Raw genomic sequence first — 27,741 nt, forward strand, 5'->3', positions numbered from 1 at the left:
TTACTGCACATCTTTAAGCTACAGAGTACAACGTATTCTATCCATCTCCCTTTAAGTTCCCCTTATCTTAATTGCATGAACTCTCACATATTCACTCAAGTGTGGATGAAGCTGATTTATGATTTTTAATCATAATTAAAAATGTTCATGTATCAATGTATACACATTTCTTTATGTTCTATACAGTGTGTACTTCTGTCTGGATGTAGGGACTACAATTCTTACTACTCCCAAAGCCCAAGCTCGGAGAATACTAAAAGATATGAACATAACGTGTTGCAAAATATACAAATTGTAAAAGGAGTTATTACAGTCTGGCCAATGCTCCATTTATTTGCTAGAAAGAAAGAGAAAGTCTCTAGTTGGAAGAATATGTGAAGTCACTCTTAAAGTTTCTTCATGCCCTAATCTCATAAAACAATCCAGTGAACTTTATATAACCCATTTTATTTACTTTTTCCAAAGTGCTGCAAAGAGCTGGTTTGCCACTCAAAGCTTGAACGGGCGATGGACTGATTGGTTTGTCATCTCCATGTCTCAAGGTTGGCAAGGCTGCGAAATATCAGGACTTGAGCTTTCAAACAAGCAACCCTGCTTACATTCTGTTAAGAATAAAATGAAATAGAATAGAAGGCCATATTCTCATTACACAATTTGTACAACGAAATTATTTGGCTTTAACTTAAAGTGCGCACAGCTAAAAAAAAACAACAGAGAAGGAATGTAAAAAAGTAAGGATTGATGATTGATCAGGTTTTCCACGTGTTGGTCCATTCAAAGGTCAATGAACTGATCAAAATAATCAGACATCTATATAAGACACAATTTGCCCCGTAACTACCAGTTACTTAATTAAGCAGATTAAATGCAATGAAGAAAAATCCATCTGGCAGACTAGTTACTGCAAATAATTGTGAACGCTTCCTTTGATTATTCATTCAACGTTTCCCTGCACAGAAGACAAATAATTAAAAAACAAAAATCCAGGTTCCAAAATGCGGTGTAGTGACTGGTGCAAATGTCTCGTCATGTCATGAGCTGCCGCCTGGACCTGTAGGAAGGAGCTAGCGCAGACAGCAGACCTCACAGTGTTGAGTCAACGATGAAACTGTGAAGCTGAGGCATCACTGCTCTGCTGTGAGGAGACAGATGAGATGACATAGTGGCTGGACCGACTCACTTTGTATATACAGCTGTGATTTTCCCCTCCGCTAGTTAACCGTGTGTTGTTTCGCTGTTGTGTTATATCGCAGCCTGGTCCCACAAAGCTCTCGGCGAGCTTGTCTCTCATAGATGTATATCTAACTTGCTGCAAGCTAGCGTTAGCTCGATGCTACTAGCCTCCAGACATTGAAGTGGCCACATAAACATGCGGGTCATCGAGGCGCAGACCCCCGGGACATCTCTCACGTTAAACGCTTCCTGCAGGACACGAGATACGACTGGCCGCTGACTGGACTCTGCAAAGACTGTGTGTAAATGCTGCTTGAATGATCAATTTATCATACACATGTGTAAACTCTAGTCTGTTAGCCAGTTAGCATTGGCTAACGTTTCACGATGTCGGTTAGCCTGCTCAGTGGTCAAAGCTAACGGCTACAAACAAATAACAAGCTAACAAAACAGATGCACATAATGTGACCACGAATGACTGGCACGATTTGGGCAACTGTGCGTACAATTATGTGTTGTTTGTATGAGAAGTCACCACCTTGCTAATGACCAGTTATCTAAATGCGATCTCAACGAAATGGTTAGCTAAGTCAGCGGTAGCTAAAAGCTAACGTAATATCCTAAGAGATGCTAACGTTCCTAGCGTCATTGTTAGCCGGCGTATTATCAGCTCAGACTGTTTGTCATGCTTACGAGCATGTAGCTCCAATAACATCATCTGTTCTTCACACTGGGTGACCTAGTTACATGCTTAACTTAAATTTAAACCAAAAATGTAAAGCTAGCTGACTGGAGTTGCTTGTATTAATCTGATGTTATATATAGATTAACTAGCAGTTTGTAACATTATTTAACTGAAAGCTTTCTGCATCGCTAGCTTCGTAAAATCCTTTGGCACGTGAGCTAACAGAATAACGGACACGGTCACCATGGCAAACATTAATCGCAGCGGTTAGCCATCGATCCAATTTGATAGCCAATTGTCATAACTTGTTTGCCAACCCAAAGCCGGTCTCATTGTGAATACTTGGTTTGCTTCTCGAGCTCAACCAGCTGAGTTGTTTTCACTACAGGTAACATGGTTTATTTTATACATCGTGAGCTCACATGCTTGTGTCAATAGTTTCGACGTTGAGGATTTTAAAAATAGCGCAATGCGTATTTTGCTAATGGACCTGAACTTTTAATGAGTCAGCTAGTCTAGCAAACCGCTAAACCTCATGCAACTACCACATGGTTGCCCCAGGAATCAATGTGAATAACGATTTCAATGTCATCAGATGGACAGTGCAGAAAATGCTGCACAAAGGGGTCTTCTGTATGATGTTCTGTCACTGTACTCGGCATTAGTCTCCCCTGCATAAGCCCTTTCATTACAAACATTCCCCCTCTATCATGTTTATCTTATCGTCAATCTGGTAAAAACCTTCTATTAGCACACACTGTATTGGACTTTGATAGTCTGCTCCGTTTGTGATCTAAACTAATGCTGCCAAATGTGTATCTGTTAGAGTTGCCACAATTCAGACATGCTCTGTGATAGTTGCTTTGTGTTTTTTTAGAGAGGGGAAAGAGCGACGGATCTCAAGGACCAGATTGCCAACTGAACTTTTCGCCTTGCTGACAAATCGCCAGGGACCATGCTGACCATCCTAGCTGCTGGGTCTGTGTTCTTTCCAGGCCTTTTCCTTCTGTCCAAACAATGTCTGAAGTCGATCCCAGCGCTGAGGTGGAGCGAGGGAGATGCAGTCATTGTATCTGCCAGGTGAGGCCTTCTGAAAACTTGTTTAGGTTTTGCACGACTCTTAAGAATGTAAGGTTGTTGCCAGTTGCTATTAGGTGATGCATAAAAGCACTAGGGCAATTCTTTATTGCCGTTTTTTAAGTAGATGGTGAAAAACCTTTCACCACATTTGCTACCTAGAAATACATTATTTTTCATTAACGTGCCATTCCATGCTCCCAGGTTGGTGTCATCAGTTCAGGCAGTCATGGCCTCCTCAGCTGGCTACATCATTTCTTCTTCCTGCAAGGACATCATTGAGGACAGGTAAGTCAAGAAATTCACTTAAGAATGGATGTTACATCATTCAACCAGATGTTCCAGCGAGTCAGGGTTTGTCATTTCTGAAGGTTTGAGATGCCCTGCAAAAAGGAATAGTCGTACATTAGCTAAAAAGTGTAAATGGAGTTTTGTCCCTTGAAAAGTAACTGTGAATTTCAGGTGCAGCATATATACCGGTAAGTCGTTTTTAGGTTAGCTATCGCTGTGGTTTAGGCTATCGCGGTGGTTTTTACACGTTTTTAATTAGTGTAGAAGCAGCACCTTTCTTCATGAATTTTTATTTAAATTTCCAGTTTAACAGGCAGACAACGTGAGAAATCTGAGATTTTATTTTATTGTCCATGCTGTTGATTGAATACTAGTGATTTCTTACCTTTCTTTTTCATCGTCTGCTCCTTCTTCCTCTCTTCCCAGGCACTGGCTGACCAGCAGTTATATCTTGTTTGCTGTCCCCTACTTCGTCTACGACATCTACGCAATGTTCATGTGCTACTGGTACAAGCTACGGGTCAAAGGGCACGAGGAGGCTTCGGCAGCACCGCAGCGCATGAGCTCTGCGCTGACCAGCTACTTGCATCGTGAATTCCTCATGGTGCTGCACCACGTTGTCATGGTCACCGTCTGCTTCCCCGTCTCTGTGGTAACTGTCACGCACGTTTCACTCTTCATACCAATCTACTCTGTGGGAAATGCATGTTGGCCCATTATTTACTGTTTCCCTTGAAATACGTCTTAAAACAGATTCTTAAAAAGCCTTTGTGCTCTGAAAGACTTTTTCCAAGATATTCTCTTTTTTTCTACATGACATTTTTTCCACAATTGCAGTCAACAATAACCTTGTATTATTAGATTAGATTGAATCTATGATTGGATCTTCTTTATACCTAAAAATAAAGCAGCATGCCCCTCTCTGATGGAGAGAAGTAGATATCTATCTACTAAAAGGTCATCTGGTAAACAAACAAACAAAAAAAAAAAGCTGTACAAGATTATCAGACTTCGGGGAAGTAGGATTAAAGACTTCAAATGTTCTTCTTGTCGGCTCCGGCCTCGATTTTTAATCATGGCAAATTATGTATTGAAAATATGCCATAATGGACCAAAGCTGTAATTACATTCAAGACAATGAATCAACCCCTTCTTCTCTTTAGTTTTGGCGACAAGGACGGGGAGATTATTTCCAGGGTGTAATGTTCATGGCCGAGCTCAGCACTCCATCCGTCTGCTTAGGAAAAATACTCATCCAGGTGAGTTGATCACGCCGTCCTTAGAGAGGAGATTGTCGTGAGTTGCTGCATGTGCATCTGTCACACTAAAGTTCTTCTGCATTCTCCACATCTCCCCTCCCCCATCTCACCTTTTCATTCAATGGGAAACATGTTCTTCGTCATTTCCCAGCATGCAGCTTGTTCATTGCCGATTTGCTGTTCCCTACGTGAGCAGCACCGCCAGAAACGTCTGTCGTTAAATTGGTAACGCTGTATGCTTGAAAAAAGAGAAGCCGTCCCCTCCCCGGTGTTTGTTGTAGTCATGTGTGGCTGTGTATACAGAGTGTCAAGATGGACGTTGTGCCTGCATTGCTAACTGCTTATCCCCTGTGTGAGGCTCCCACAGCTGTTGCTCTCTGAATATAGCCACTAGTATTTAGACGGGATATTCAGCAGATACAGTATCAGCTTGTCCTCCCTCCCTCTGTCACTCAGCACCCAGCCCCGCCTGCCCCTGACAACAGTGCATGTGGCCGTTTGATAAACAGCGGGCTAATAGATGTGGCGCCTTGTACCTGTAGAATAGAAGACAATGAATGTACATAAAAAAACAATAGTGTGTATTGAAGAGATGCCATGTTATTATAGGGTAATGAATTGGGGGGGAAAGGAAAACCTGTTTAGAGAAACGCATACATGATGTATCTCAGTCTTATCTCACTGACGCAGGCCGACTGGAGGAAATACAGGTTTAGTCATTTTCTGCAAATAAAACTTCGAAACACTGCTTGACATACTTTGCCCTCCATCGCCTATTCAAAGATGGACAGCGTCTCCTCCCCTGCGTTAGAGGGTGTTACATCATGTAAGTACCCCCGCCCCCTTTAATTTAATGATAAAATGGCAACAACAACAAAAATCTTCTGATGGTCGACGGTGAGAGTAAAACAGATTATTGTGTCAGTTTGAAGAAGACTCTCTCGATTTAAGGAAAGGTCAGTGACTCTTGTGTCAGCGCTCGTCACGTTTTCTCTCCTCGCTCCGCCGCTGTTTTCCTTATCTGGTGCGCACAGTCTCAAGAGGAGCCGCATTTGTCAACCGCTCCGAGAACCGTGGCGTCGAGTCCTTCTTACGGCGTCAGATAACAAATTAACAAAACTTCTCGGACGAACGAGCGGCTGGACATGAATCAACACGATTTAAACTACAGACAAGGAACGGAATTTGTTACCGAGCGGAGCTAGATTTTATTGGCCCATCTGTTCACATGAAAGAGGCGGAGCTTATGACCTCCACTGCAGCCAATTAGCAGGGCTTGAGCTCCAGATGTTTTGGTGGGGGTTGTCCTGTTTTCATACAACCTATGCCATCGTCACTTCTTTATTCAGTTGCCATGTTATTAATATATGTAACAATGTTAGTATTAACAGTATAACAATGGCAAATAAGTTAACCTCTTTCAGCTCTCACCAAACTGTACTGCTTGCTTTTCTTCCTCCCTCACTCTCGACCTCTCCCTGTTTTTTTTTTTGTTTTTTTTCCGCTCTCAGTACAAACAGCAACACACTCTCCTGCACAAAGTGAATGGGGCTCTTATGCTGATCACTTTTTTCATCTGTCGAGTCCTCCTCTTCCCTTACCTCTACTACGTCTATGGAAGGTATGTCTGTCTTTCCGTCTCCGTTATTTTTTTTTTCCTCATGCTCTGCTGTCTCGCTGAGCTTTGGTCGGCAACTTGCACATAATCTCTGACTAAATGGATTGTGGAAATAAGACTTAAAAATGTGTGTCTTCTAATCCTGAGTGTCTCCCTGCCTTTTGGATCCAGATACGCGTCCATTCCCTTCCACCTGGTTCCCCTGTCTGTGCCGTGGCACTGTAACCTTGGCGCCGCGCTGCTCATGGCCCCCCAGCTCTATTGGTTCTCCTTAATTTGCAGGGGCGCCCTGCGGCTCTTCACGCGCTCCCGCTCTCAGAGACCACGCTCCAGCATAGCCCCATCCAAGGAGCAGCAGACGGATAGCAGCGCGCAGTCGCAGCCCTCCAACGGATACAGTGCGTGCTCCACAGAGCCTGAGCTGGCTGCTCACTGAGAAGGGAGGAGGGGAGGGTGGGGAGGGAAGGAAGGCGAATGTACCAATGAGTATGTAAAGAAAGGAAAGCTATGAGGGAGACTTGAAACAAGTAGCAATATAAAGGAAGCTACAGACTACGGCCTCAAACTGTCGCCGAAGTCTTTGCGGCCAGCAGCCAAACTGTAAACGCCAAGTGTTTGCTTGCTGGCCTTCAAGCACTTCAGCTTCTCAGTTGGTAGGAAACAAGTGAAGCGTTAGTGCTCTCAGTATTTAAAGATGTCATCAGGCACTGTGATAGATAGGAACATGCACTGACCGGGGAGGAATTTGCCTGGATGTATAGCAAGCATAGGTGGCTATTTCCCTCATGTAGATCAAATTCAGTCCTCTCTGCCTCACCGTACAGGAAGAGTAGGAAAATAGGAATGTATTATATTGTATGTTAGTACATTTGCTGTAGATGGAAGGCCTGATTCAGCTTAGTAATGAAGAAGACTTTCAAAAAAAGAAAAAAATCCCGGCTAAGCAGTATTTTGACTTGTTAGTGTTTATTATCTGTATCCTCTACGTAGTCACTGTCACTCTAACAAAATGTAACCAACCTGCAGACGGACTCACCCTTTATAGAAGGGAGTTAATCTTCTAAGACTGTATTCTGCTGCCTTATCCCTTTCCTCCCATTCTTCACGCGTTCTTCACATTTTCATTTACTTTAATTCTCAGAGGAGAAGAAAGAGGCTCCCTCGGACAGACTAATGTGACATGTGTATATAGCTGATGTAAAATTGTCCTCATTTCCACGTCAGTATTAGGTCAGTGTTGATTTTATTTTATTTTATTTTTATTTTTTTTGCGCAATTCTTTCAACGATGACATTTCAGCGTAATGTTTTTAGACTCTGTGAACACAAACTCTTCCCCCAAACCTGGCTGTACTTCATTCAGTGTAGATATGACTTCATTCCATTTCCTGCTATCACAAAGTGTTGGTTCTTTTTTGGCATTTTGCATTCATGGTGATGCGCACGAACTATTATTTTTTTTTTTTTTTTTTTTTTTTTTACTAACTTGTCTTTTTTTTGTTTATGCTGTTGTAAATCTCCAAGTATTGTTAGTGGTTTCACAAAGGGATCCATGTGATTGGAGTATGTTTTAGCTTTGTTAGGGGCCTCCTGATGATGCAATTTGAAGGGAAACAAACGTAATCTGACATGCCGCATGTCCATTATAATTTCTCTAATTCTTTCTCAGTTTTTAGAAAACTTTTCTTGAGTTTACTTTTTTAAAGCCTTTTACATGATATGGTTTGCTTCAATCATCCAGCTGTTTTCATTTGAGCCACTGGTTCTATGAACTATTATGAACAAACTGCTGAGCTTTTACCATTTTATGTTTTCTTTTCAAGCAGATTCACTATCCTAAAAATGGGTCTATACAAAAAAAAAAAAGTCCTAAAACCATAAAGACAGGGCGCAGCGTGTGCCAAAAAACCATCTGTGGGCATGTTGAACACAGAGTATGCATTCCCCTGTTTCATGAACTCATACGGTACCGCTTCTTGACATCACTAAGACATTTCAACTGATGTACTGTATATTCCACAAAATGCTCGTTATTTATTTGTAAGTATTTATTTATTTATTTATTTGGTTTGTGGTTTTGAATGCATATTTATGCATACATATTATACTATATGCTTCTGAGCCGTATGTGAAGGCTGTATTGTTACTCAAACTTAGCTAAAATATACTTCTCTGTCCTGAGTCTGCCTCGTGTTGTTTTTTTTCTGCCCAACGTTGAAACGCATGTTTATCACATGAGATGTCAAAAGTGAGCCACTAGGAGGAACCAAAACACATTTACAATCATGTAAGATGGCAGGATTTTAACACCTATCCAAAACACTCCAAAGACACGGTAACATCGTCTAGATTTAAAATGTTTATTGCCAATATACAAAACACATAGAAAACATAGAAAAGTCATTACATTAAAAAATTCAAGTTTTGAGAAGTCCTTGGTCATCTCTTAATACTTCAGTATCTTCTCTGTCTCGGGGAGAAGATGGTGTTGGGGTTGCTGTCTCGCTCCCTCTCTTTCTCTCGCTCCTTCTGGCTGTTTGGTGACAGAGCCTCCTCCAGCTTCTTCTCAGTCTTGAAGAGGTCCCGACCCGTACGCATGATGTGCTCCTCGATTTTGCGGTGGCGCTTCATGTCTGAGAGAACCTTGTCCAACCTAGCTTCCCTTTTCACTGAGGAGCGTGCCGAAGATCCTGGTAGAGAAGAAAAAGAAATCAACCGGATATCCGTAAAAAGATCTAAAACAACACTTTGCTGTAAATCATGACTTCTTGACTGACTAACCTGGTGTTCTGCGTCTGTTGATGAAGGACGTTTTGGGAGTTGATTGCATTTCTTTCTCGTCAAAGTCAAACTCAGTGGGAGTTACAGGCCTGAAAGAGAGGATGTCATGAGTCTTCACATACACCTTATCTATACACAATCGATTATACCTTGAACAAAAATTCCTACTGACTTGCGTTCTTTATTCTCCCTCTCCCTTTCCTTCGCTTCCTCGTCTTCCTCATCTCTCTCAGGTGAGGGGGTGCGTTCAGGGGTAGGTGGTCTTCTGGGAAGGGGCACAAAGTTCAGTTCCAGCTCCTCCCCTTTAGCGAGGAGCTCATAAAGTCTTTTGATCTCAGCAGAAGGAGGCATCCAGTTTTTCGGGTCCTCCATTTCTTCGTCGCTGTACGCAATTTCCCATTCACCATTTGTTACTGCATCCTGCTTTCCCTCGTCACCCTCCAGTCCGGCATCTGACTGAGCTTCATCTTTGTGCTCCTCTCCTTCAGACACATCCATGTCCCCATCTGAGAAGAAAGAATAAATACACAGAAAGCCAGTTCAGCTAAAGCTGCTGAGGCGCACGCAAGTTTGTTTTAAGATCAACTGTACAACCTTGAGTTACCCATCAAATCCATGTGTATACATATAAGTGGATAAATAAAACTCTGATACTAAACAGACATGCTGCTTAAAAACACCTTGATTAAATACATTTAGCCTTGCAGGATACAGTTGCTTTAGATAGAACGACTGTTTTGTTTACTTGGGTTTTTCTTTCAGGACCTTTTATTCTTTTTCAATGCACCAGCTGTAAAATATTCTTTACCTTTGATTCCTTGCAAATAAAAGCACTTTTGTCAGATGTGCTATTAATCAGTACAATTCAGAACCTGTGCATTCATTTTTATTCAAAGTAAAAACTCGTTTTTATGATGTTTAGCTGCACATACTAGATTTCCCTCTCTTTTTAGATGTTTTCATTTTTTAATGGACTTACCCTTTTTCTCCTTTGTAGTTGTGCCATCTTCTGTTGTGGCAGTCATCTCTGTGTCCTGTTGCTCTGTGTTGCCCTCTTCTTCTTTGCTTGCTGCAGGAGTTTCTGTGTCCTTCACATCCAGAGCCTCTACTCCCTCTGTCAACGAAGAGTCTTTGGCCTCAGCTTGCATCCTTTCAGCCTGCAGCCTTCCTGACTGCTGCTTAACTTTATTACTGCATTAAAAAATATATATATTTTAAAAAACTTAATGAAGAAAGAGAGCCAGCAGGTACATAAATTCACACAACCCTACCGATAGCTCTTAGCTTTGCTTTTGAAAAGGTAAGCTGTCAACAAACGCACAACTTTATTGTAAAAGTGTGCTTATTTGACTAAACTAGCTAGCTAACGTCAGGCCTGACCGTCCACTATTTCGAAACAGTAAATTACAACTAGACCACATACAGCACATAAATTACATTTACCCAATGTCCGGTTGATCCTGGATCCCTGGCTCTTTTTTCTAACTGTTTAGTTATTTTTCCCGATGAGAAAAAACACTGTAGCTCTCCATGGGACTTGCTAAGGATAATAAACGTTTGTGGGGAGACGTAAACATAGCGCCATTTTGGCTACAAGGATGATGTGACTGCCTAGTTTTGCTCATCTGCGCAGTCACACGGAATAAAAATCATGTGGATAAGTTTCAACACCACCAATAACCGATATCAGTCAGCTGAATGTTATAGAGATCTACTAATACGGTTTCCTGTTTAGTGCGCAAGCGCATAAAGGTCTGAATGGATGTTCGTCATTTCTAATAACAGTATTTTGCTTTGCCATTCCTATAACAGCTCATTTGAAGAGGTAGATATGTGTTTTTATATATAGCGATATATCCGTGTATATTGGATAGTGCATGTGTACATATTGATTATAAAAGACGTCGAACAGGCACCAGCGTCTCTGATTGGTTAATGTTCGTTTCCGGTTTAAACGCTCGACATTTGAAAATGTTCGGTTAGTCTCCGTCGCTTTGTTGATAGTCGAAGTTCGTTATGTGGCTGAAAGTAAAACGGGGAGAATAGCAGCAGCTATCTATAAGGAGTCTTGCACATAATAGGGTAAGAACTATTTGTATTTCAGGAAATAGTTTTATTTCTGACAGAAACACTGTTGTAAACGGATGCGACTTTAATGGCTACGTGGCCAAACTTTTGCTAGCTTGTTGTTATCATTAGCTGTTTAAAAACCGTTTAGTCAAACCTTGTAACCTTTTTTTTCAACGTTTTGTTTTTGGAGAGTCTGTATTATTTAAGGTGTTATGAGGTCTTGTTGCTTTAAATCTCACAGAACGTATCACAAAGTAAACGTGTATCTGGTTAATGTGATCATCCAGGCCTGTGTTTTTAAGAGCCCAAACATGGCTCAGCGCGTGGCGTTGGCAGAAGGAGGAAACAAGAAGACATCCAGAGTTCGTGTAGCGGTTCGTCTGAGACCCTACATGGGGAAGGCAGATGAGAAAGACGAAGGACCATGTGTAAGAGGCCTGGACTCTCAGAACCTGGAGATAGTGAACTGGAGGAACGCCACAGAGACCGTCAAATACCAGTGAGTGTCCACAGCATGTCCCAGCTCAGCTTATCTCCATCCGAAACAGTTTTTGGTTTCTTATCTAATCGTCAAGAGCAAATGCTGAGAGTCCTGTGGATGTTTTACAGGTTTGATGCTTTCCATGCGGAGCAAACAACACAGCAGGAGGTTTTCCGCTCATCAGTGAAGCCCATCCTGCAACATGTACTGAACGGACAAAACGCCAGTGTCTTTGCATACGGGCCCACAGGAGCTGGTATGATGCACTGCTGTATTACATTTGTTTACTTGCTGTGTTATATATGGTATTCACTGTGAACCTACCCTCTATTTTATTAATGACTTTTCTGTTTTAGACCTGCGTAGCTGAAATATTTAACATTATATCCCATGTCTACTTAAAATGAATATCTTTCCTGTAGCACCATTTGGCCTCTTACTTTGTGGTTTGTTGAGAAACTTTGCCCTCATTGTTTACTCCTTTTATGCGTTTAAATGCCTCCGTCCCATTTCACAGGTAAGACACACACCATGTTGGGCAGTGCCGAGCAGCCCGGCGTGATTCCCCGCGCCGTACGTGAGGTCTTCAATTTGGTCAAAGCCAAAGAAGGGGATGGAGAATGGGACTATAGCCTCAGCATGTCTTATTTGGAAATATACAACGAGAAGGTAAGAAAGGCCTCCAAATGTCATTTAAATATAATTGATATTTGTTGAGAAGAAAATGTTCTGTATTGTTGCTCCTAATCCTTTAAATTAGAAAATAATGGAAACTTATTTCCACATATTAAGTTGTGAACTAGGAATATAATCCTTTACGAAACTGCTCATGTGATAGAAACACTTAATTCTCTTCTAAAATATGTCCAGTCCCCACATTTCAATAAGATCAAACAATTATTATAACCTGTCTCCCTTCTATAAATCAAGCTTTTTTTATTTATAACATAAATAAATTTTTACATGTCTGGATCCAGCATTATGGGAGTGCGATTGTTGATAGTGTGTGGATATGTTTTCACAACCCATCAATGCCTCCTCCTTCTTTCTCTCAGGTGCTCGATCTTCTATCACCAGGCTCCCAGGATTTACCAATCAGAGAGGACAAAGACAAAAACATCCTTATCCCCGGCCTCACCCACACAACAATCTCCTCCTTCTCTGATTTTGACAAACACTTCATCCCTGCCAGCCTGAACCGCACCACAGCCTCTACAAAACTAAACCAGCGATCCAGCCGCAGCCATGCTGTTCTCCTCCTCAAGGTCTGAAGAAAAGATTCTGATTGATCTTTTAAAGGCCCTGTCCAAAGCATCTTAAACAGGTCGTGGCCTCTGAGCAGTAGGCCAGGATTTGGTAGCTGGTGCTAACATCAATTCTCTCTCGCAACACTCCTGCTAGCGACTGGTCGCTTTCTGGGACTTTACTGGGGGAGAAACAAACTGGTGTCTTTCATTCTTTATTTCTAATGTATTACTTCCTCTGTTTATTAAATATGAACACAAACAGTAATATTGGTACTGTAACATTTAACCATGCACACACACATGGACACACTGCTTTTAGCGTTTATAGCAAAATGCTAATGCAGGATATTGCTTAATTAATTTTATTATGAATATCATAAAATGCCAGTCTCTCTCGCTGTCTATGCTTACCTCTCTTCTGTTTCCATCACTCCTCACTGGGGTTGCAAAGGGGGTGAACGTTTCTGGTAAATCTCCGGACTTTCCATGGGAAGTTAAGCTTGAGAATTTTGAAAATATTGGAAACTTTCCCTGGGAATTAACTGGAAATGGAGGGTAATTTAATCAAACTGTATCATATCCATGCATAAATATAAACTTTTTTTTTTGTCCGAAGCAGACATCCGTGCATAATAACAATTAAAAAAAAACATTTGAACAGATTTACATTTTTTTTAATTATGTTATCCTATAATATCATCAAAACGTACGTCCTTTTATGTAGTACATAGGCTAAAATGTGTGGCTTCAGTAGCTTCCTGCTATGGGCTCAAAGTGTGGCCCAGGGTTCAAGAAATCCTCTGTACATGCGGTGGAGTGCAGTGCATGCTGTAAGCAGTGTGCTCTGTCTGATTGAGGAATATCATATTCAAATGTACTTAGTGAAATGTTATTTTAATCAAGATTATGCTAAAATGCACTTTCCCCAAATATATATTAGTTCCCTGTTATGGGCCAGTTTTTGTAAATTCCTCATATATTCCCATTAATTCACATCGAAAGTTTCCAACCTTGAAAATTCTCAGAATTTTGCAACCCTACTCCTCCCGTCTGTGTCTCTGCTAAACCGTGATCTTTTCGACATCCCAGGTCGTGCGGACTCGGATTGACCAGCCCCTCAGACAGCAGACAGGAAAGCTTTACCTGGTCGACCTGGCCGGGTCAGAGGACAACCGCCGCACCGGCAACCAGGGCATCCGTCTGAAGGAGAGCGGGGCCATCAACTTGTCTCTCTTCACACTCAGCAAAGTGGTAGACTCTCTTAACTCGGGCACCGCCGTCCGTGTGCCGTACAGAGACAGTAAACTGACACGGCTCCTACAAGACTCTCTGGGCGGCTCGGCGCACTCGGTCATGATCACCAACATTGCACCCGAGTACAAATACTATTTTGATACCTTCAGTGCACTCAACTTTGCAGCCAAATCCAAGCTCATTGTGAACAAGCCTTTCACTCGTGAAACAGTGGCTGTGCCTGTGCTGCCAGGTGAGTTAAAACATTTTTATGTTGAGAAGTATTTTAAAAAAATTAGAGAGGAAAACGAGACGCTTTGACAGAGTTTGATGGAAGACCAATAGGTGGTGCCAGTGTTACTTTAGTGTAATTATCCAGCCAGCTTAGGATGTGATGGATGTTGAGTATATACTTTGAACACGTGATGTATTTGCTTTTTCAGTGCACTTATTAATCTAAATGAATATCTTTAAAAACATAATAATGATTCATACAAACATTCATAGTTCTTGCGTTGGCTTTAGTCGAGACATTGCATCGCAGCTTCGACTGATGCTGTGTCATCCTTATCTGAAATGCTTTGCACTCTAGAGAACGCCCACACCGGCGTTGCATGACAGCACTGAATACTAAACTGTTAATTTCCCCCTTTGCCTTTATCTCCAGTGAAGCGGACCAGAGAGGACCACGGGGTACGGGGGTCCGTAAGTGAGCCACACAAGAAGAGACTGAAAGAGGAGCGGAAAACGGAACAAGGCGGTTCTTCCCCCTCTGCACCAATTCACAGGTTAACAACACACACACACGCACACACAAAAACTGTTGGGCTTTCTCATCAGACTCGGCAACTCTGACGTTCAACTGTCTAGAGAATACACCGACCCCGAGCTACTCCATCAAATCCAGCCTGTACAGCTGCACCTAAAACAGGCCATAGCCTCAAAGCAACTCTGTGCTGTGCTCTGATTGGCTGCAGCTGCTGTGCCCACTGGGATCTCCTTTGGAAAAATGTTTTTTCATGCCATCTGTTAGCAGGTGTAAAAGTCTTTCTAGGCCTTCAATCTGATTAACTTCAACCTGGTCGAACACTTTTGAGTTCATTCCAAAGCCCCTGATCACACAGCCGCCCCCCTTGTTGTCCGACTACACTTTGACAACTTTTTATTTGTGCGTCTGTCTCTTTCAGTCCGTCTGAACCGTCAGTTATGGACAGACTACTCGCTCTGGAGAAGCTGATGATGAGCTGCCAGGACAAAGACAGGCTCGGCATGCTTAAAGATGTGGCCCAGTCGCGCAAAGAGATCCAGGTGATGACACTCCTGCAAAAAAACAGTTTATCCTCCTGGGAGTGTGATGGGAACTCCTGGCTCCAGCTCTGTCCCTTCTGTCTGTGTGAAATGTACCAGATGCTGATGCTGTATAATCTTTATCCTGATCAATCAACTCATTCATGGATATTTGATAGCCAACCATACTGCTGTTTTTGTTTTGGCAGGAGCTCAAAGAGAAGCAGAAAGAGTTTGAGTCGAAGGCTTTGCTGCTCAGTCGACTGGCAGGAGAAAAGTCCGGTGCCACCCAGGAGTCTGTCTTCAAGAACAACACAGCTCCTCTGCAGAGAAAACCATCAACTGCAACAACAGCCAATAAACAGAAGGCTGTGGTTCAACCCCTAAAAGGTCCGTTTGACAGCTGTGACTGGAACTTCAAGTTAATAATTTGACTTTTATTTTATTTATTTATAATCTGCCTAAAGTACATGTGGTTCACCTGATCGGAACTTTTTAAAGCAGATTTTTTTTTTTTTTTTTTTTTTTTTTTTTTTTTGCGGTGTTGCACGGAGCCACCAACAAAGATAGGAGCTTTCAGTGTGCTCTGGAGGTTGGCAAATATTTCCATGCTGTTACTGTATCAGCACTGTGTGCACATTTATACCCAAAAAACAAAAGGGGGGAAAAAGAATCACTTTTTTATTTATTTTATTTTATTTATTTATTTACTTTAAGCCCTGAGAGTGATCTTGTCTTCTTTACGTCAGTCTACAAATCTAGTTGTTCCTGTGGATGCTGCTAAAGCCTGTGGTCTGTGCGAACTAAATGTAAGCAATTTGATTAGACAATTTACATTACTTAAAATGTTCTGTGAAAGCTTTCAGTGTCGATTTCAAGAGACAAAAGTACAAAAGGTCATCCAGTCAAAGATTTCCACATGTTCCTGCTGATTATCAAACTACATAAAAATCAAAATAAACAGGATGTCTGTAGAGATGAGTGAAATGTTTGAACACTGACTCCTGTTTAATAATAAACAACGCAAAGAACCGTCGGATGACAACAGATTTATAATACCTTTTGAAGTTAAATGACCTCGGAAAAAGTTTTTACCGACGGTGAAAATCTCTGCAGTTCACTTAACAAAAACTTGTCACTGGCCACATCAGTCCTGTCGAGTAAGAGAAGCTATTGATGAGCTGCGGTGCGATACAGGAGGCAGGGAATCAAATGACGATGAGGAGGAGTTTTTTTTTTTTATTCTCAACCATAAGCTGCTTGGAGAGTAAGCGAGATCACTTCCTGGGTGTATGGTCTCAACTTTTGGCTCCGAGACAATCGATGCACCTACAATAGAACTTTTAGATTCTACATCACAGTATTCTTTTTTTTATCAATGTTAATGTAACAAATCTGTTTTTTTTTCTTCTTCTTCTTCTTTCAGTGTCTCAGCTCCAGCCTCTTCAGCAGCTTGCAGTTGTCAAGAAACAGTCCGTCTGCGTCAAGAAGAAAGAGAGGCAGCTTTCAGACCAGGTTGAGGTCAGCATCCGAGCCTCGGCTGTGCTTAGCTTGACACATCTGCAGAGTTGCAAGCATCACAAACAAGCTGACATGGTGCATTAGATTCAATTTGTTGTAGGACTAGACAGGAGCTGCAGGATCTCAAATTTGTTGTGACAAAATTAACCTCCTTTGTCGACCAATGTGGACAAACACAAGTTGACACATGAAAATAGATTTGTATGTATTTAAGATTTTGTAGAAATGTCTCAGAGTGTTAATATATTTTAATGATTAGTCAATGTGTCTGGACAGTGTGTAAAGTCTAAATGTTTGATTTGTTTCTTCACCTTTCTCAGGTCCCAGATGGTAAAGAAAACATCATGGAGCCCGGCTGGGAGTCCCAGCTCGACACCTCAGTCCTGGAGCAGTCGAGACAGAAAATCCTGCAGGTTCTTAACTCGGGCTCCCTCAAAGACCTGAAGGGTCTGCAGCAGATCGGCGACAAGAAGGCGAAGCTCATACTGGGCTGGAGGGAGATCCACGGTCACTTCACAAAGGTTGGCTTAAAACAATCACAATCATAGATCTTGTTTTATTGAAAACCAGAACAATCACCTTTTTTCTGACTTCAAAATGTGATGTACATGTTGGTTATTAATGACACCTGCTGAATTTATGAACAATGTTTTTTACAGTTGGAAGATCTGGGGAAAGTTGAGGGTATGACAGGAAAGAGATATTCCTCCTTCATGAAGGTAAGCAAAGACTGAAGTCGAACCTTTGTGTATATTTTCACACGTCATAGCTTCAGGTGGTTCAGACTAAATAAAACAACTTGAACACTGATAAATTGCATCAGATAACGAATACTTGTTACGTCCTTTGGAATAAATGTTTACACTTTTATTTACATGTTTTTGCAGCAATAATTGTCCGTTGCCCCTGTTAGTGTTGTGAAAAAGTCATGTGGATATTTATTCCTTTAGCTCTTCAACTGTTTGCCTGTTATAAAAGTGATGCTGACTCATCATGCACTCATGGAGGTATTCACTTTTTATGACCATCTCCCATGATGCCTTGAGTCTAGAAACTAGTGTTTGAAAGTTATCAAACACTAGTTTGATCACTTTCAGATACTAGATGCAGATACTAACTAGAAAGTTATCAGTGCTGTTAGCGACTGTAGCTCGCCGTCTATCAATCTATAGCTCCTCGATAACAGACCAGTGTAATATTTAAAATCAAATAATCTCTGCTTCTACTTGTGAATAATAAAATAAAAATGAATATTTCACGTTTTACTGAGGCGGAAGTATCTGTCTATAGAGACTTGGGTTGAGAATTGGACGGTCACCGGGTCAGGTCCCATCACTAACCAGGTCCAGAAATTAGCCTGGTAGCTCGAAAGATGCCAGACCACTGCTGAGGTGCTCTCGAGCAAGACAACGAATCCTCCACCAGCTCAGGGGCGTTCGTTGTTTTTCCCAGCTTCCAGACCAAATATTTGACAGCAGTAAAACGGCCGTGTTTTTTCACACTGCAAATTAATTATCCATCCATTTTTAAAACTAAAGAATACTAATGTGATAACTCAGGAAGAGTTCAGACCACAATATTTAGATTCATTTAGGGCGGGTTCTTCCATAATAATAAATGAAGAAACCCCTTAAAATGTTCCTCAAGTCATCATCTATACATGCATGTCGTTAACAGAGGTCCATCTCATTCTACTTGAAAAGGTTCTGAGTCATCTGACAAGCTGTTGAACAAAGTCTCGCCGCTTGAATTATTGAGCCAAGAGTTGCGTAACGTCTCCCAACAATGAGCATGCTAAATTAAAAAGCTGTAGTTTAAAATCAGGGTTATTACACCAAACATTAATTTCTGAACTCCCAACTTCAAAATGTGTTTTTTGTTCTTAAAATTGAAAAGCAACTTGCTGTGTTGCAGTATTTGTGAAAAATAGAGTTCTTTTTGATTTCTCAACCAGTTGTCTTTAGCTCCAATAAAACTATATGAGAAGATTTTACATGGATATCTGGTAGTAGGGGGCAATGTTGTTAACAAAAACCTTCAAGAAGTGAAACCAGGTGGAAAACACATTCTTAAAAACATGATTTCCTCTTCTTTACAGGGAAAAAAAACCAGAATGGGGAATCAATTAGCATTGCTATTTCCAATTCACAAGGACATTTGTGTCTATTAGCAAATGTTAGCATTAGCTCAAAGCTTCTGTGTCCTGGTACAAGCTCGTAATGGCTGCTGACTCTGGATGTCTAGTATAACCATAATATGAAGCATGTTTGTAAAGTCTTGTGTTCACTCGATTTTTAAATGTTTGTTTTTTCTTTTCCAGGCAAACATCCTGAGTGCCATGGGGAATTGATTTTATTTTCCTTTACCTCCATCATGTGTTATGGACTGTATATGAATTGTTATTCAAAGGCTTGTATTTGTTATTTTTATTCTTGCTCTGATTCTGTTTTTGTAGTTACTACTCTGCTCCAGCTGGTGGCGTAAGCCTGCCATTGCTTTTTAATAAAGTTCTCAAATGACATTGAATATCTGACTGTTTATTTCATGGTCGTGCATGCATCTTATGGTCAGTATCACAGATGGGCCTTCATGACAGTCACCCATAACCATAAACGTTGAGAGAGACGTAATAGTCCTAATTTAGTTCATTTGTGAACTCCTGTCTTTCTCTGCCGCGGAGACAGGGATGTCCTTCTAATCCCCGGCAGCATCAGAGGACAGAAGAGTATTGGAGCATGCATGTTTCAGGGTGAAGGAAGGAGGATGCTTGAATCCAGTGCCCCCTGCCTCCCTCCCTCCCTCATCTTCCTCCCTCCCTCCCTCATCCTCCTCCCACATCACGTAGTCTTGTGGATTTCACTTTCCATTTCTCACACCCCTCCTCTCTGATCCAGCCTGACATCCAGGAGCCTCCCCCACCATCCATCTCTCCTCCTCACACTGCGCTGCAACACGGCGACACAACAGGCACTCTCCGGCTCCATTACGATAAAAAAACAACGGGATTTTAGCTGATTTTTGTTGACATTGTTTGCAAATATATCGTGGCTTTAAAGATGATGCCTGACTCTGGGGGGGTTTGAGAATAACGTTACCACGATGCAAACACCAGGGACGCTCCGGCTGAATTGAAACAGGCACGCAATTAAAAAGGTCAGTATATCCTATATCTTTATGACCTCCTTTTTACCTTCATTTGATGCCCATGAATGCACAACCAACCATAGTTGTATTTGTGCTCTAATTGTGTCTCTTTGTTCTCATTTAAAAGCGTGTGTTTTTCGGCTTATTGTGACACTGGCTCATTAATGCTCCTCTTCCTTCAAACGTCTATCCGAGAATTTCCCCTTTGTCATCATCCTCCTTACTTATCCGTCCCCCTTCTACCTATTGTTCTGCGCCCATCAACCGGCCTCCATATGCCATTTGGAGCCTGTGTACACACCATGAAATAATGGTATGTACACACCTGCACGGAGACCATCGCTTCAAAGGAACCTTGCCTCCATCTGCCATGCCTTTGTACTCCTCCTCGTGTCATTGTGACCTGCTTTTTGTTCTTTCCTTTCTCTACCTTGTTTGCTGATTTAATATCAGTTGTGAGCACAATGGAGGTCTGATTTACACTGGAACCTGCATAGATTTCCTCTGTTTACCCTCAGTCCCTTTTATTTACTGTTTAACGTGACGTGGAAGTGGATTAATGGAGAGATTTAAAAAAAAAAAAAAAAAAAAAAAAAAGATTATGGTGACATTGAGCCTAAACAGGGTTTAAGACATATTATCCAGGGTTATCAGAAATAGCTTGTGAGGATAGTGTGCTGAAAGGTTCATGTGTTTTAAAGTATGGCCCTCCATTTTCCTTGGACCTCACATTGACTTAGAATAACAAATGCAAACCCCCCCTCCCCCTCCCCCCATGCCTCAATAAAATAAACATGCCACTAAGAGACTGTACTGACATTATGAAAGCATTTCTAGAATTCCTCCTTCAGCCCAAATTAAGCATAAAGTGTCTTATTTATCCCACTTAATCATTCAATCAATACCTGGCCCCTAAATTACCCACGATGCAACGCAAACACTAGAGAGTTGATCTTAGCCTGTGTATTTTAAAGCATATTTAGCACAGCTCACTCAGACTTTACACATTTCTTCTTCTTTTTTTTAAATGAGTTAAAAAATTAAAAAAAACAAGAGACTTTGAGATCTGAAATCTGTCCAAGAATGTTGCCATCATATATATCTGTTAATCTTTGTGAGGTGATGGCACATTAATTTTGTTTCTGGTTTCCTGGGAAACAGAAATAATAATAATAATAACAATAATTTATACTTTATTAATCCCACAAGGTTTAAGTGGTTCGTTTTTACACTCTCTCTAATGACATGCTTCACAACCAGAATCTTATGGACATGCTGCACATTGATGGAGAGGTTTCAGAGTGAGGGGGCTGCCCACAGCGAGCACTCCTGAGCTGGGGTGAGGGGGTGCCTTGCTCAAGGGCACCCCGGCACTGCTCAGGAAGTGGATTGGCAACTCTCCAGCAGCTAGGCCAATTTATGGAATTGGACCATGTCAGAACTTGAACCGGAGACCCTCCAGTTCCCAACCAAGACAAGGGCGATAGTTACCATACCTTTTTAAGTTGGTAAAACCTGCATATATAAAACATGAATATAGATGACTGTACCTAACGTAGGACTGCACCGAGTAATATCACAGATTTATTAGTTATCATGGTTATTGACAATGACGACAATGTCCATGATTCAGCACTTCCAAAGTCATCAAACTATGTCGTTATTCTCGTTTGGGAGACTTTGTTGCTGAAGTGACTCATTGTGCCTTTAATAATAAACCTTTTACACAGCAGCCAAATCAATCAACAGGAATGGTGCAAAGATTTACACACAAATACTGAAAACATCAAAACTGTATTTAATCAAGTGTTCGAGAGATTTCTTTTCTTCCTACAAAAAGTTGTAACTGTCTTTTTTCAAACACACGATCACCTTTTAAAAAGAACTACACGAGGCAAGTGAAAATCATTTGGACTCTTTGCAAATATAAACTTTGATCACCAATAATTACAAAGTCTGAGCCGTTTCCAGAATGTAAATGTCACAGTAGACTCGACTTGATTTGGATCAGGAGAAATTGACCCTGATATAGACACTCCCTGTGATTGCTGTTTCTTTTTAAAGAGACAAACAATGACAGAATAAATTGCATAACTTCAGTTTTTATAAATGATAAATTAGTCACGATTGACTTATTTTCACATTTCCACCTCACTCATTTAAATGAAGTCTCAGAACAGCTTGGAGGGAAGAGCTTGTGTTTAAAATGGCTAAACCCACTTGTGGTCCCCTAGGTGTAACTACAGGCAGCACACACGGACCACAAACAGAGGCTTGATTCTGCTCTCAGCATGGCTGTAAACATGATGCCAGGCCCTGACATATGGCCAGGGGAAGAACAGCCATCTCTGCTGGACCAGGAGGGCTCTGTGTCCATCCAAGCCCCCGCCTCGCTGCAGAGCCAACCAGTCAGAGGTGACCAGCTCATCCACAGCAGCCCAGCCAGCACAAGACCCCCTCGCAGCAAATCCAAAGGAGAGCTAGTGATAGTGATCAACGAGAAGCTGAAGAACAGTAAGTGACTGAGTTTGACCTTATCTTAAGATACTGGGTTGGTGGAGGGGAGATAGGTGGGGGTTGTGCATCTGCTTAGTCAGCTCACAGCGGGCAAGTCAAACCACAGTGCGTGAAAAGGCTCCTGGGACAGCAAATGCACATTAAGCTCCTCCAGCGTTTCAAACAGTCTTCTGTCCTTTTCGTCCCTCATGTGTAGGTAATGGAATCCACCAAACACCTACTGAGAGCTCCTCTCCAGTCATCTCGTCCCCACCCAGAAGACAGCACTCCATCTCCTACCCCAATCACGGCAAGACTAGGAAGGGGAGCAGGGCGAGTTCCATCGGCTACACCGCATTCTCACCCAGGCCGTCGCTTTCTCGACACTCCAGCATCGCCACCAACCCACCTCTAGACCGCACCAAAGTGAAAGACTACCTCCTTCTGTCCGTGCTGGCCTGCTTCTGCCCTGTATGGCCCATCAACATTGTGGGATTTGTCTACTCCATCATGGTAAGAACGGGACGGTCAGTCTGCTTTGTAGAGACTGAGGTCAACTCTCGTATTAAACAGGGGAAACATCCATCCATTACTGATATGGAGTTCTGTAAAGTTTGTATGGGCATTTTTTCATTAACATGAAAAAAAAAAATAAAAAAAAAATCTTCAACATTACAATACAATACAATCAACTGCAGTGCAGCCTAGTGCAACACATGCTTTGAGTATTGTTAACCACAAAGTCAGGGCATGATTGGTTTTTCATGCTTCATAATTCCTTTTTTTCTAACGATTATTTATGGTGCTTTATGAGACAATGTCTACTGACTTGTGCTGTACATGAAAACAAAAACACTGTAATCATGCTAATGGTTGAATCCTCTACTTCAGTCCAAGAACAGTCTGGAGCAGGGGAACCTGGACGGAGCCGTGCGCCTCGGACGAGTGGCTAAGATGCTGTCCATGGTGTCACTAGTAGGAGGGACGATCATTATCATCGCCTGCATTGTCAACCTGGCCAGTGAGTGTCCCAAATCTGACCTTTAAACCTCACCTTCTTTACCTTCTGTGTAGTTGTCGCACAGCTCAAACGTCCTCTTGAACTCTCCTTTCTTTTTTTTTTTGCCCTCAATCCTGATCCAGCTGCTCCAACCTACTACTGTCACTGTTTATATCATCACAACATGACATGTAGCTGTGTTAGCACAGTCTGACTGTAACGAACGATATTATCCACATCAATGTTTGCACAATTTTCCACCGGTTTCCCGAGCCTGCACGAGTCTTTATACACTGCAGCACTTTAGCCTTCAGGAACTAACGAACGCTGCACAAAGATCAGACCGTATTAATCACATTCGCACCAGTCAAATCTACATTTTCTGACACGTTTCTCCATCCGCACAGGGTGGCCTCCAGCTGTAACTGAATGCATGCCTCAGACTGTTGTGTGTGTACTGTAGAGTGAAATATGTGTAGTCCGTGTCTGCTGTATGCCTTGCCCTGTTTGCTTGTAAAAAAAAAAAAAAGAAGTAATTGTTGTCCCTGTATGATATGTATACTTACATAAAGTGTATGTCAGCGTGTGTGAGTTGTTGATCTGCTCACTAATGTACATTTATTGTACCTGACAAATAAAAGGGTTCTGATTACAGGACTTTTAAAGAATAAGGGAATAGTACGTGTGATTTGCATTACTCTTACAGTTTATTCAAACACAAGGGTCAGTCAGTTAAATGACTCTTTTTAAGATCAAGCTGTTGTGACTTGAACGCACACAGAAACAGCCTGTTGGGTCTCATTAAGCCAAGTGATGTGACTAATTAACGTAATGACTACTGCGCACATTAAAGTTGAGTTTGAATGCTCTGGGACTTAACATCCTTCTTTTTGTTTAGATTTTTTTTCCTCGTTATGTAATTGTCCTCTGTGCTCTATGAAAGTTTATACATCCATATTAAGTTGCAGAATGTATAGCCCTTCATCTAATACGCTTCCTTTTCTGTTTTTAGTCAATGTGAAAACCTGAGTTTCATCCCAGGATGAAACTGGATAAGGCTGAAAACTGACCATCCGGCCCGCACCTGCACCACCGTCTTTACCGCCTAGTCATTACCTGGATGTGTGACAAATATGCACCCGATATACAGTGCTTACTTATATCAATGTAATCTATAGAAAATCCCTTTTGCTAATGGAGGAAATTAAATATGCAAATGCTGCTGCTCTGAGCAGGCTGGGAGGGGTGGGGAAGGGTGGGGAAGGGGGTTGTCCGTCTGATGAGAAGGGAGAAGACAGTCTAATCAGTCCCTTTGTATTCTGGTCTACACATTCAGAACGATTCTCCAGAAAAAAAACTCTTTGAGAATTCTTTCATCAGTCAGAAGGGACTCAGACAGAGGTGGACTAGAAAACTAACAGACCAACGGATGGGGGTACAAAGCGTACAAAAAGGCAGGATGGCCTCCCAACTTCCACTCCGCATAGAAGTACCAACAAAATGTCCGCCTTGACTGGACCTATCAGAGTGTCAGCTTCCTGTTAAATCTCCTCGGATACGCGGAGAGGCTCTGGAAATTTGGGGCCTCATTGGAATTACAGAGCACGAAATTCATCCCTCACATGGGAGAGAAAAAAAATCACTCTGCATCACTTCGTCCTCTTGTTTCAGACTCTCTTCTCTAAATCCCATGTCATCTTGTGTTTGAGAGCGGGCGTTCGGTTGGTAAAAGAGCATGAGATCGAGGCTTACCAAGGACTAACTGTGAGTGCTAAAGCGAAAGGGATTATGAAAAGTCTCACACATGTCAGAGTAATCACTGTAAGGAAGAACATGTGCCAAAAAAAAAAAGAATATTAGAGGGAAATGTTCTTGCTTTGTAAAGAAAAACACAACTTTAACCACAGAATTGCTGTCCCAGAGAGGAACAGCAAACATGTTTTGGCTCTGCTGCACCTTTTACTTTCTATCTGACCACTGTGAACCGGGGGGGGGGAGGGTACATGTTCATTGAAAAAAAAACAAAAAAAAACCTCTGTAGCACAAAAAACAAAACAAAACAAAAAAAAGCCCCATTGTTTTTACAAAACAAAAATGCTACATCATATATAAACTTTTGATAATATTTGTAAAACATTTTGAAACAAGAAGGGTTATGAAACAGGATGCTTCTGAAAAGCTGCAGGTGACAGGTGGAGGAAGTATCGTATGTACAGGGAGATGATATTTGGTTAACAAATGTAATAGCTTGTGATTGCATTCAGAGTTGTGGCCTCAGACTCTCACTAGCTCATGCTTTCATAGCAGACAGCACCCCCCCCCCCCACACACACACACACACACATAATAACCCCTTAAATAGCAGCCCATTCAGTTGCCATTAAAAGCTAGATTCCTTCTCTGCAAGGTAAATCTGTAAAACACACGTTAAAGGAAACATGCTTTCATGGGTGTTAATCTGGTTTATATCTATCGTTCTACTTCCTGTGTATCCTTAACTAACCTCTGATCTACCTGTCATGCTCACTGTGAACTGAAACACCAAGGATGAATCAAATGCTATTTATCTGCTTTATACTGGATTTTAAATCATGTACAGTAACACCACAACCTCAAAGTCTTGTCACTCATGCAGACAATTTTGTAAAGATGAGTGTGGCATTTCTTTCCCTCTGTTAGTACTTAATATGTACATTTAATTGTAATCAGCATTCGATGTGTTCTGCAGATGTAGATCTTATTATTGTGATAACTCTCTAGTTGGTATGAGTTAACATCAAGTAGTTTTGATCTAACATAGGCACACAATCTGTCCTCCAGACAGGCTTTGTATTACCATGGGGCTTCTATAATCTTTGTGGTTATTGGCATGTTTTGGTGATTTTTTTATTTATGTAAAATGATATAAATTGAAAATGACAAAGATAAGCTGGTACTTGGAATATTATACTTCTGCAGCTCATTCATAATAAAGACACAATGCATGCAAACTGTTTTCATTGTTGTTTGAAAGAGACCAAAGAGCGGCAGGGGAGATTAAATAGAGTTGGGTTTTTTTGTTAGGGAGAATGATTGTCAGAAGTGAAAGTTATCCTGAGAGCTTCTAGCGACTGTTGAGAGATTTGGAGAGCCAAAAGAACCAGGTTAAAAAAACAACAACACGAGAGTATATATGTACTGTATTTGTTTGTTCAATGATAGAGTGTAATCTGCAGGGTTTTGAAATGCAGACTGTTGGTGGGCAGTGAAGTGATGACAGCAGGAAGAGCAATACGCTGTAAGAAGCCAAGGAAGTACTCAGCAAAGAATATATACACTGAATGAAGGCTGCACAGGCTTTCAGTTATCAGCATTATTAAAAAGAACATTCCAACATTTAAAATAATAAGATCATGAAGGAGGGTAAGGGGACAAATTGGGGACATTATTAAATAAGCTACAATCAAAATGATCCAGAGGGACACATGAATACAGGCTAATTGTAACATTCACCAATAAATAGTGTTTAAGGCATTTTACTGACAACCAAAAATGTGTACACATGAGGCTCTAGATGAAAAGTGCTAACAAAAGTCACACAGATCAATCCTCTTTGAACAATGTCTGAATCAAAGACCCTGGCTATCAATCCTGCACAGCCAAAATATGCCTAATATGATCTTTCTCTTGCTTTGATGTAACATTTTCCCATTTGTCTCAGCTTACATTATAGTCATTTCATCATCTGGATGTTTTTGAATAAAACTAATAACTTGTCCTTCTCTGTATAAACAAGATTTCAAGAGGTCAAAGTAAAACAAAAAAATCTACAGAAGCAGAAATATTACTGCAAACACAACATCTGACAACAGCAAATTCCCCTTTGCCAATAAAACTGTTCTGACAGCAAAAGGTAATTTATTTTGTAGTCAGCTAATTTAACAGGGGGGTCTATAGTGAACATGGCTATGAAGGGATCAGCACATCAGACAGGGACACATCCAGCTGCAGTAAGTGGGTCAGAGATAATCCAGCTGGGTCATATAAACACTGAAGCAGTGAGTCAGCCTGGAAGTGTTTGGATGCATCACAATCATCCTGTCAGTATGAGAAGAAAATAACAACATAATGAGACTAAAAATAACTGACCTGTAGCCATACTGTGATATCAGTGGCTGCTGCATGTCCTGAGCGAATTAGTGTTTAAAAATCAAAGGAGACAGGGATTTTGAGGTATCTTCATTGGATTTTCTGCAACTTTTGTTGGAAATTTTATTGGAATTACATATAACATTTATTTAAAATTTCAAAAACTTTTTTTTTTTTTTTTCACAATTTTTATCAAATATTGTTGGATGTTTCAGGGGGGTTTGTATTATTACATTATAACGTGTTTATGA

The 27,741-nt window shown here is 41.3% G+C and overlaps 4 protein-coding genes across 10 annotated transcripts; 3 read left to right on the plus strand and 1 right to left on the minus strand.

The window, feature by feature from the left end:
* The first annotated feature begins 977 nt into the window (after positions 1–977).
* Positions 978–8,283, plus strand: tlcd3bb (TLC domain containing 3Bb). 4 transcript variants are annotated; one of them, XM_079372140.1, is made up of 7 exons: positions 978–1,475; positions 2,736–2,938; positions 3,140–3,223; positions 3,653–3,878; positions 4,390–4,485; positions 5,997–6,106; positions 6,275–8,283. In XM_079372140.1, the coding sequence occupies exons 2-7, from the start codon at positions 2,814–2,816 to the stop codon at positions 6,537–6,539; spliced, it is 906 nt and encodes a 301-aa protein (XP_079228266.1). In that variant the 5' UTR covers positions 978–1,475; positions 2,736–2,813; the 3' UTR covers positions 6,540–8,283. The 4 variants fall into 4 exon arrangements, with proteins under 4 accessions (XP_079228266.1, XP_079228267.1, XP_079228264.1 ...); XM_079372141.1 differs by having other exon boundaries at positions 978–1,137; XM_079372138.1 differs by having other exon boundaries at positions 980–1,471.
* A 165-nt stretch (positions 8,284–8,448) lies between these two features.
* On the minus strand, positions 8,449–10,580 carry pagr1 (PAXIP1 associated glutamate-rich protein 1). Its single transcript, XM_079372142.1, has 5 exons — positions 10,327–10,580; positions 9,863–10,074; positions 9,056–9,389; positions 8,884–8,972; positions 8,449–8,792 (listed from the first exon to the last, which is right to left on the minus strand). Exons 2-5 carry the CDS (start codon positions 10,029–10,031, stop codon positions 8,557–8,559), a joined length of 828 nt encoding a protein of 275 aa, XP_079228268.1. The 5' UTR covers positions 10,032–10,074; positions 10,327–10,580; the 3' UTR covers positions 8,449–8,556.
* Positions 10,581–10,600: 20 nt separating this feature from the next.
* On the plus strand, positions 10,601–19,248 carry kif22 (kinesin family member 22). Of its 3 annotated transcripts, none has more exons than XM_079372124.1 (13): positions 10,601–10,708; positions 11,241–11,452; positions 11,563–11,690; positions 11,952–12,103; positions 12,490–12,699; positions 13,771–14,167; positions 14,582–14,702; positions 15,102–15,222; positions 15,411–15,591; positions 16,628–16,722; positions 17,043–17,243; positions 17,382–17,441; positions 19,043–19,248. In XM_079372124.1, exons 1-13 carry the CDS (start codon positions 10,646–10,648, stop codon positions 19,070–19,072), a joined length of 1,971 nt encoding a protein of 656 aa, XP_079228250.1. In that variant the 5' UTR covers positions 10,601–10,645; the 3' UTR covers positions 19,073–19,248. The 3 variants fall into 3 exon arrangements, with proteins under 3 accessions (XP_079228250.1, XP_079228252.1, XP_079228251.1); XM_079372126.1 differs by lacking the exon at positions 10,601–10,708 and adding an exon at positions 10,764–10,965 and having other exon boundaries at positions 11,256–11,452; XM_079372125.1 differs by lacking the exon at positions 10,601–10,708 and adding an exon at positions 10,768–10,965.
* Positions 19,249–19,523: 275 nt separating this feature from the next.
* On the plus strand, positions 19,524–25,174 carry prrt2 (proline-rich transmembrane protein 2). 2 transcript variants are annotated; one of them, XM_079372144.1, is made up of 5 exons: positions 19,533–19,875; positions 22,101–22,380; positions 22,580–22,875; positions 23,254–23,383; positions 24,375–25,174. In XM_079372144.1, the coding sequence occupies exons 2-5, from the start codon at positions 22,158–22,160 to the stop codon at positions 24,389–24,391; spliced, it is 666 nt and encodes a 221-aa protein (XP_079228270.1). In that variant the 5' UTR covers positions 19,533–19,875; positions 22,101–22,157; the 3' UTR covers positions 24,392–25,174. The 2 variants fall into 2 exon arrangements, with proteins under 2 accessions (XP_079228269.1, XP_079228270.1); XM_079372143.1 differs by lacking the exon at positions 24,375–25,174 and having other exon boundaries at positions 19,524–19,875; positions 23,254–23,894.
* Positions 25,175–27,741: the final 2,567 nt, after the last annotated feature.

Source organism: Symphodus melops, assembly GCF_947650265.1.
Source record: "Symphodus melops genome assembly, chromosome: 21".
Lineage (NCBI taxonomy): Eukaryota > Metazoa > Chordata > Actinopteri > Labriformes > Labridae > Symphodus > Symphodus melops.

Excerpts from the sequence above, each read along its gene's own strand:
- kif22 (XM_079372124.1), top strand. The coding sequence starts at position 10,646 with ATGTTCGTCATTTCTAATAACAGTATTTTGCTTTGCCATTCCTATAAC. Across the intron at positions 10,709-11,240 it reads ATAACAGCTCATTTGAAGAG|GCCTGTGTTTTTAAGAGCCC; the intron begins GTAGATATGTGT and ends GTGATCATCCAG. Across the intron at positions 17,244-17,381 it reads TCCACGGTCACTTCACAAAG|TTGGAAGATCTGGGGAAAGT; the intron begins GTTGGCTTAAAA and ends TGTTTTTTACAG.
- pagr1 (XM_079372142.1), bottom strand. The coding sequence starts at position 10,031 with ATGCAAGCTGAGGCCAAAGACTCTTCGTTGACAGAGGGAGTAGAGGCT. Across the intron at positions 8,973-9,055 it reads AGGGAGAATAAAGAACGCAA|GCCTGTAACTCCCACTGAGT; the intron begins GTCAGTAGGAAT and ends CCTCTCTTTCAG. Across the intron at positions 8,793-8,883 it reads CAACAGACGCAGAACACCAG|GATCTTCGGCACGCTCCTCA; the intron begins GTTAGTCAGTCA and ends CTTCTCTACCAG.
- prrt2 (XM_079372143.1), top strand. The coding sequence starts at position 22,158 with ATGGCTGTAAACATGATGCCAGGCCCTGACATATGGCCAGGGGAAGAA. Across the intron at positions 22,381-22,579 it reads CAACGAGAAGCTGAAGAACA|GTAATGGAATCCACCAAACA; the intron begins GTAAGTGACTGA and ends CCTCATGTGTAG. Across the intron at positions 22,876-23,253 it reads GATTTGTCTACTCCATCATG|TCCAAGAACAGTCTGGAGCA; the intron begins GTAAGAACGGGA and ends CCTCTACTTCAG.
- tlcd3bb (XM_079372140.1), top strand. The coding sequence starts at position 2,814 with ATGCTGACCATCCTAGCTGCTGGGTCTGTGTTCTTTCCAGGCCTTTTC. Across the intron at positions 3,224-3,652 it reads AAGGACATCATTGAGGACAG|GCACTGGCTGACCAGCAGTT; the intron begins GTAAGTCAAGAA and ends CTCTCTTCCCAG. Across the intron at positions 3,879-4,389 it reads TCTGCTTCCCCGTCTCTGTG|TTTTGGCGACAAGGACGGGG; the intron begins GTAACTGTCACG and ends TCTTCTCTTTAG.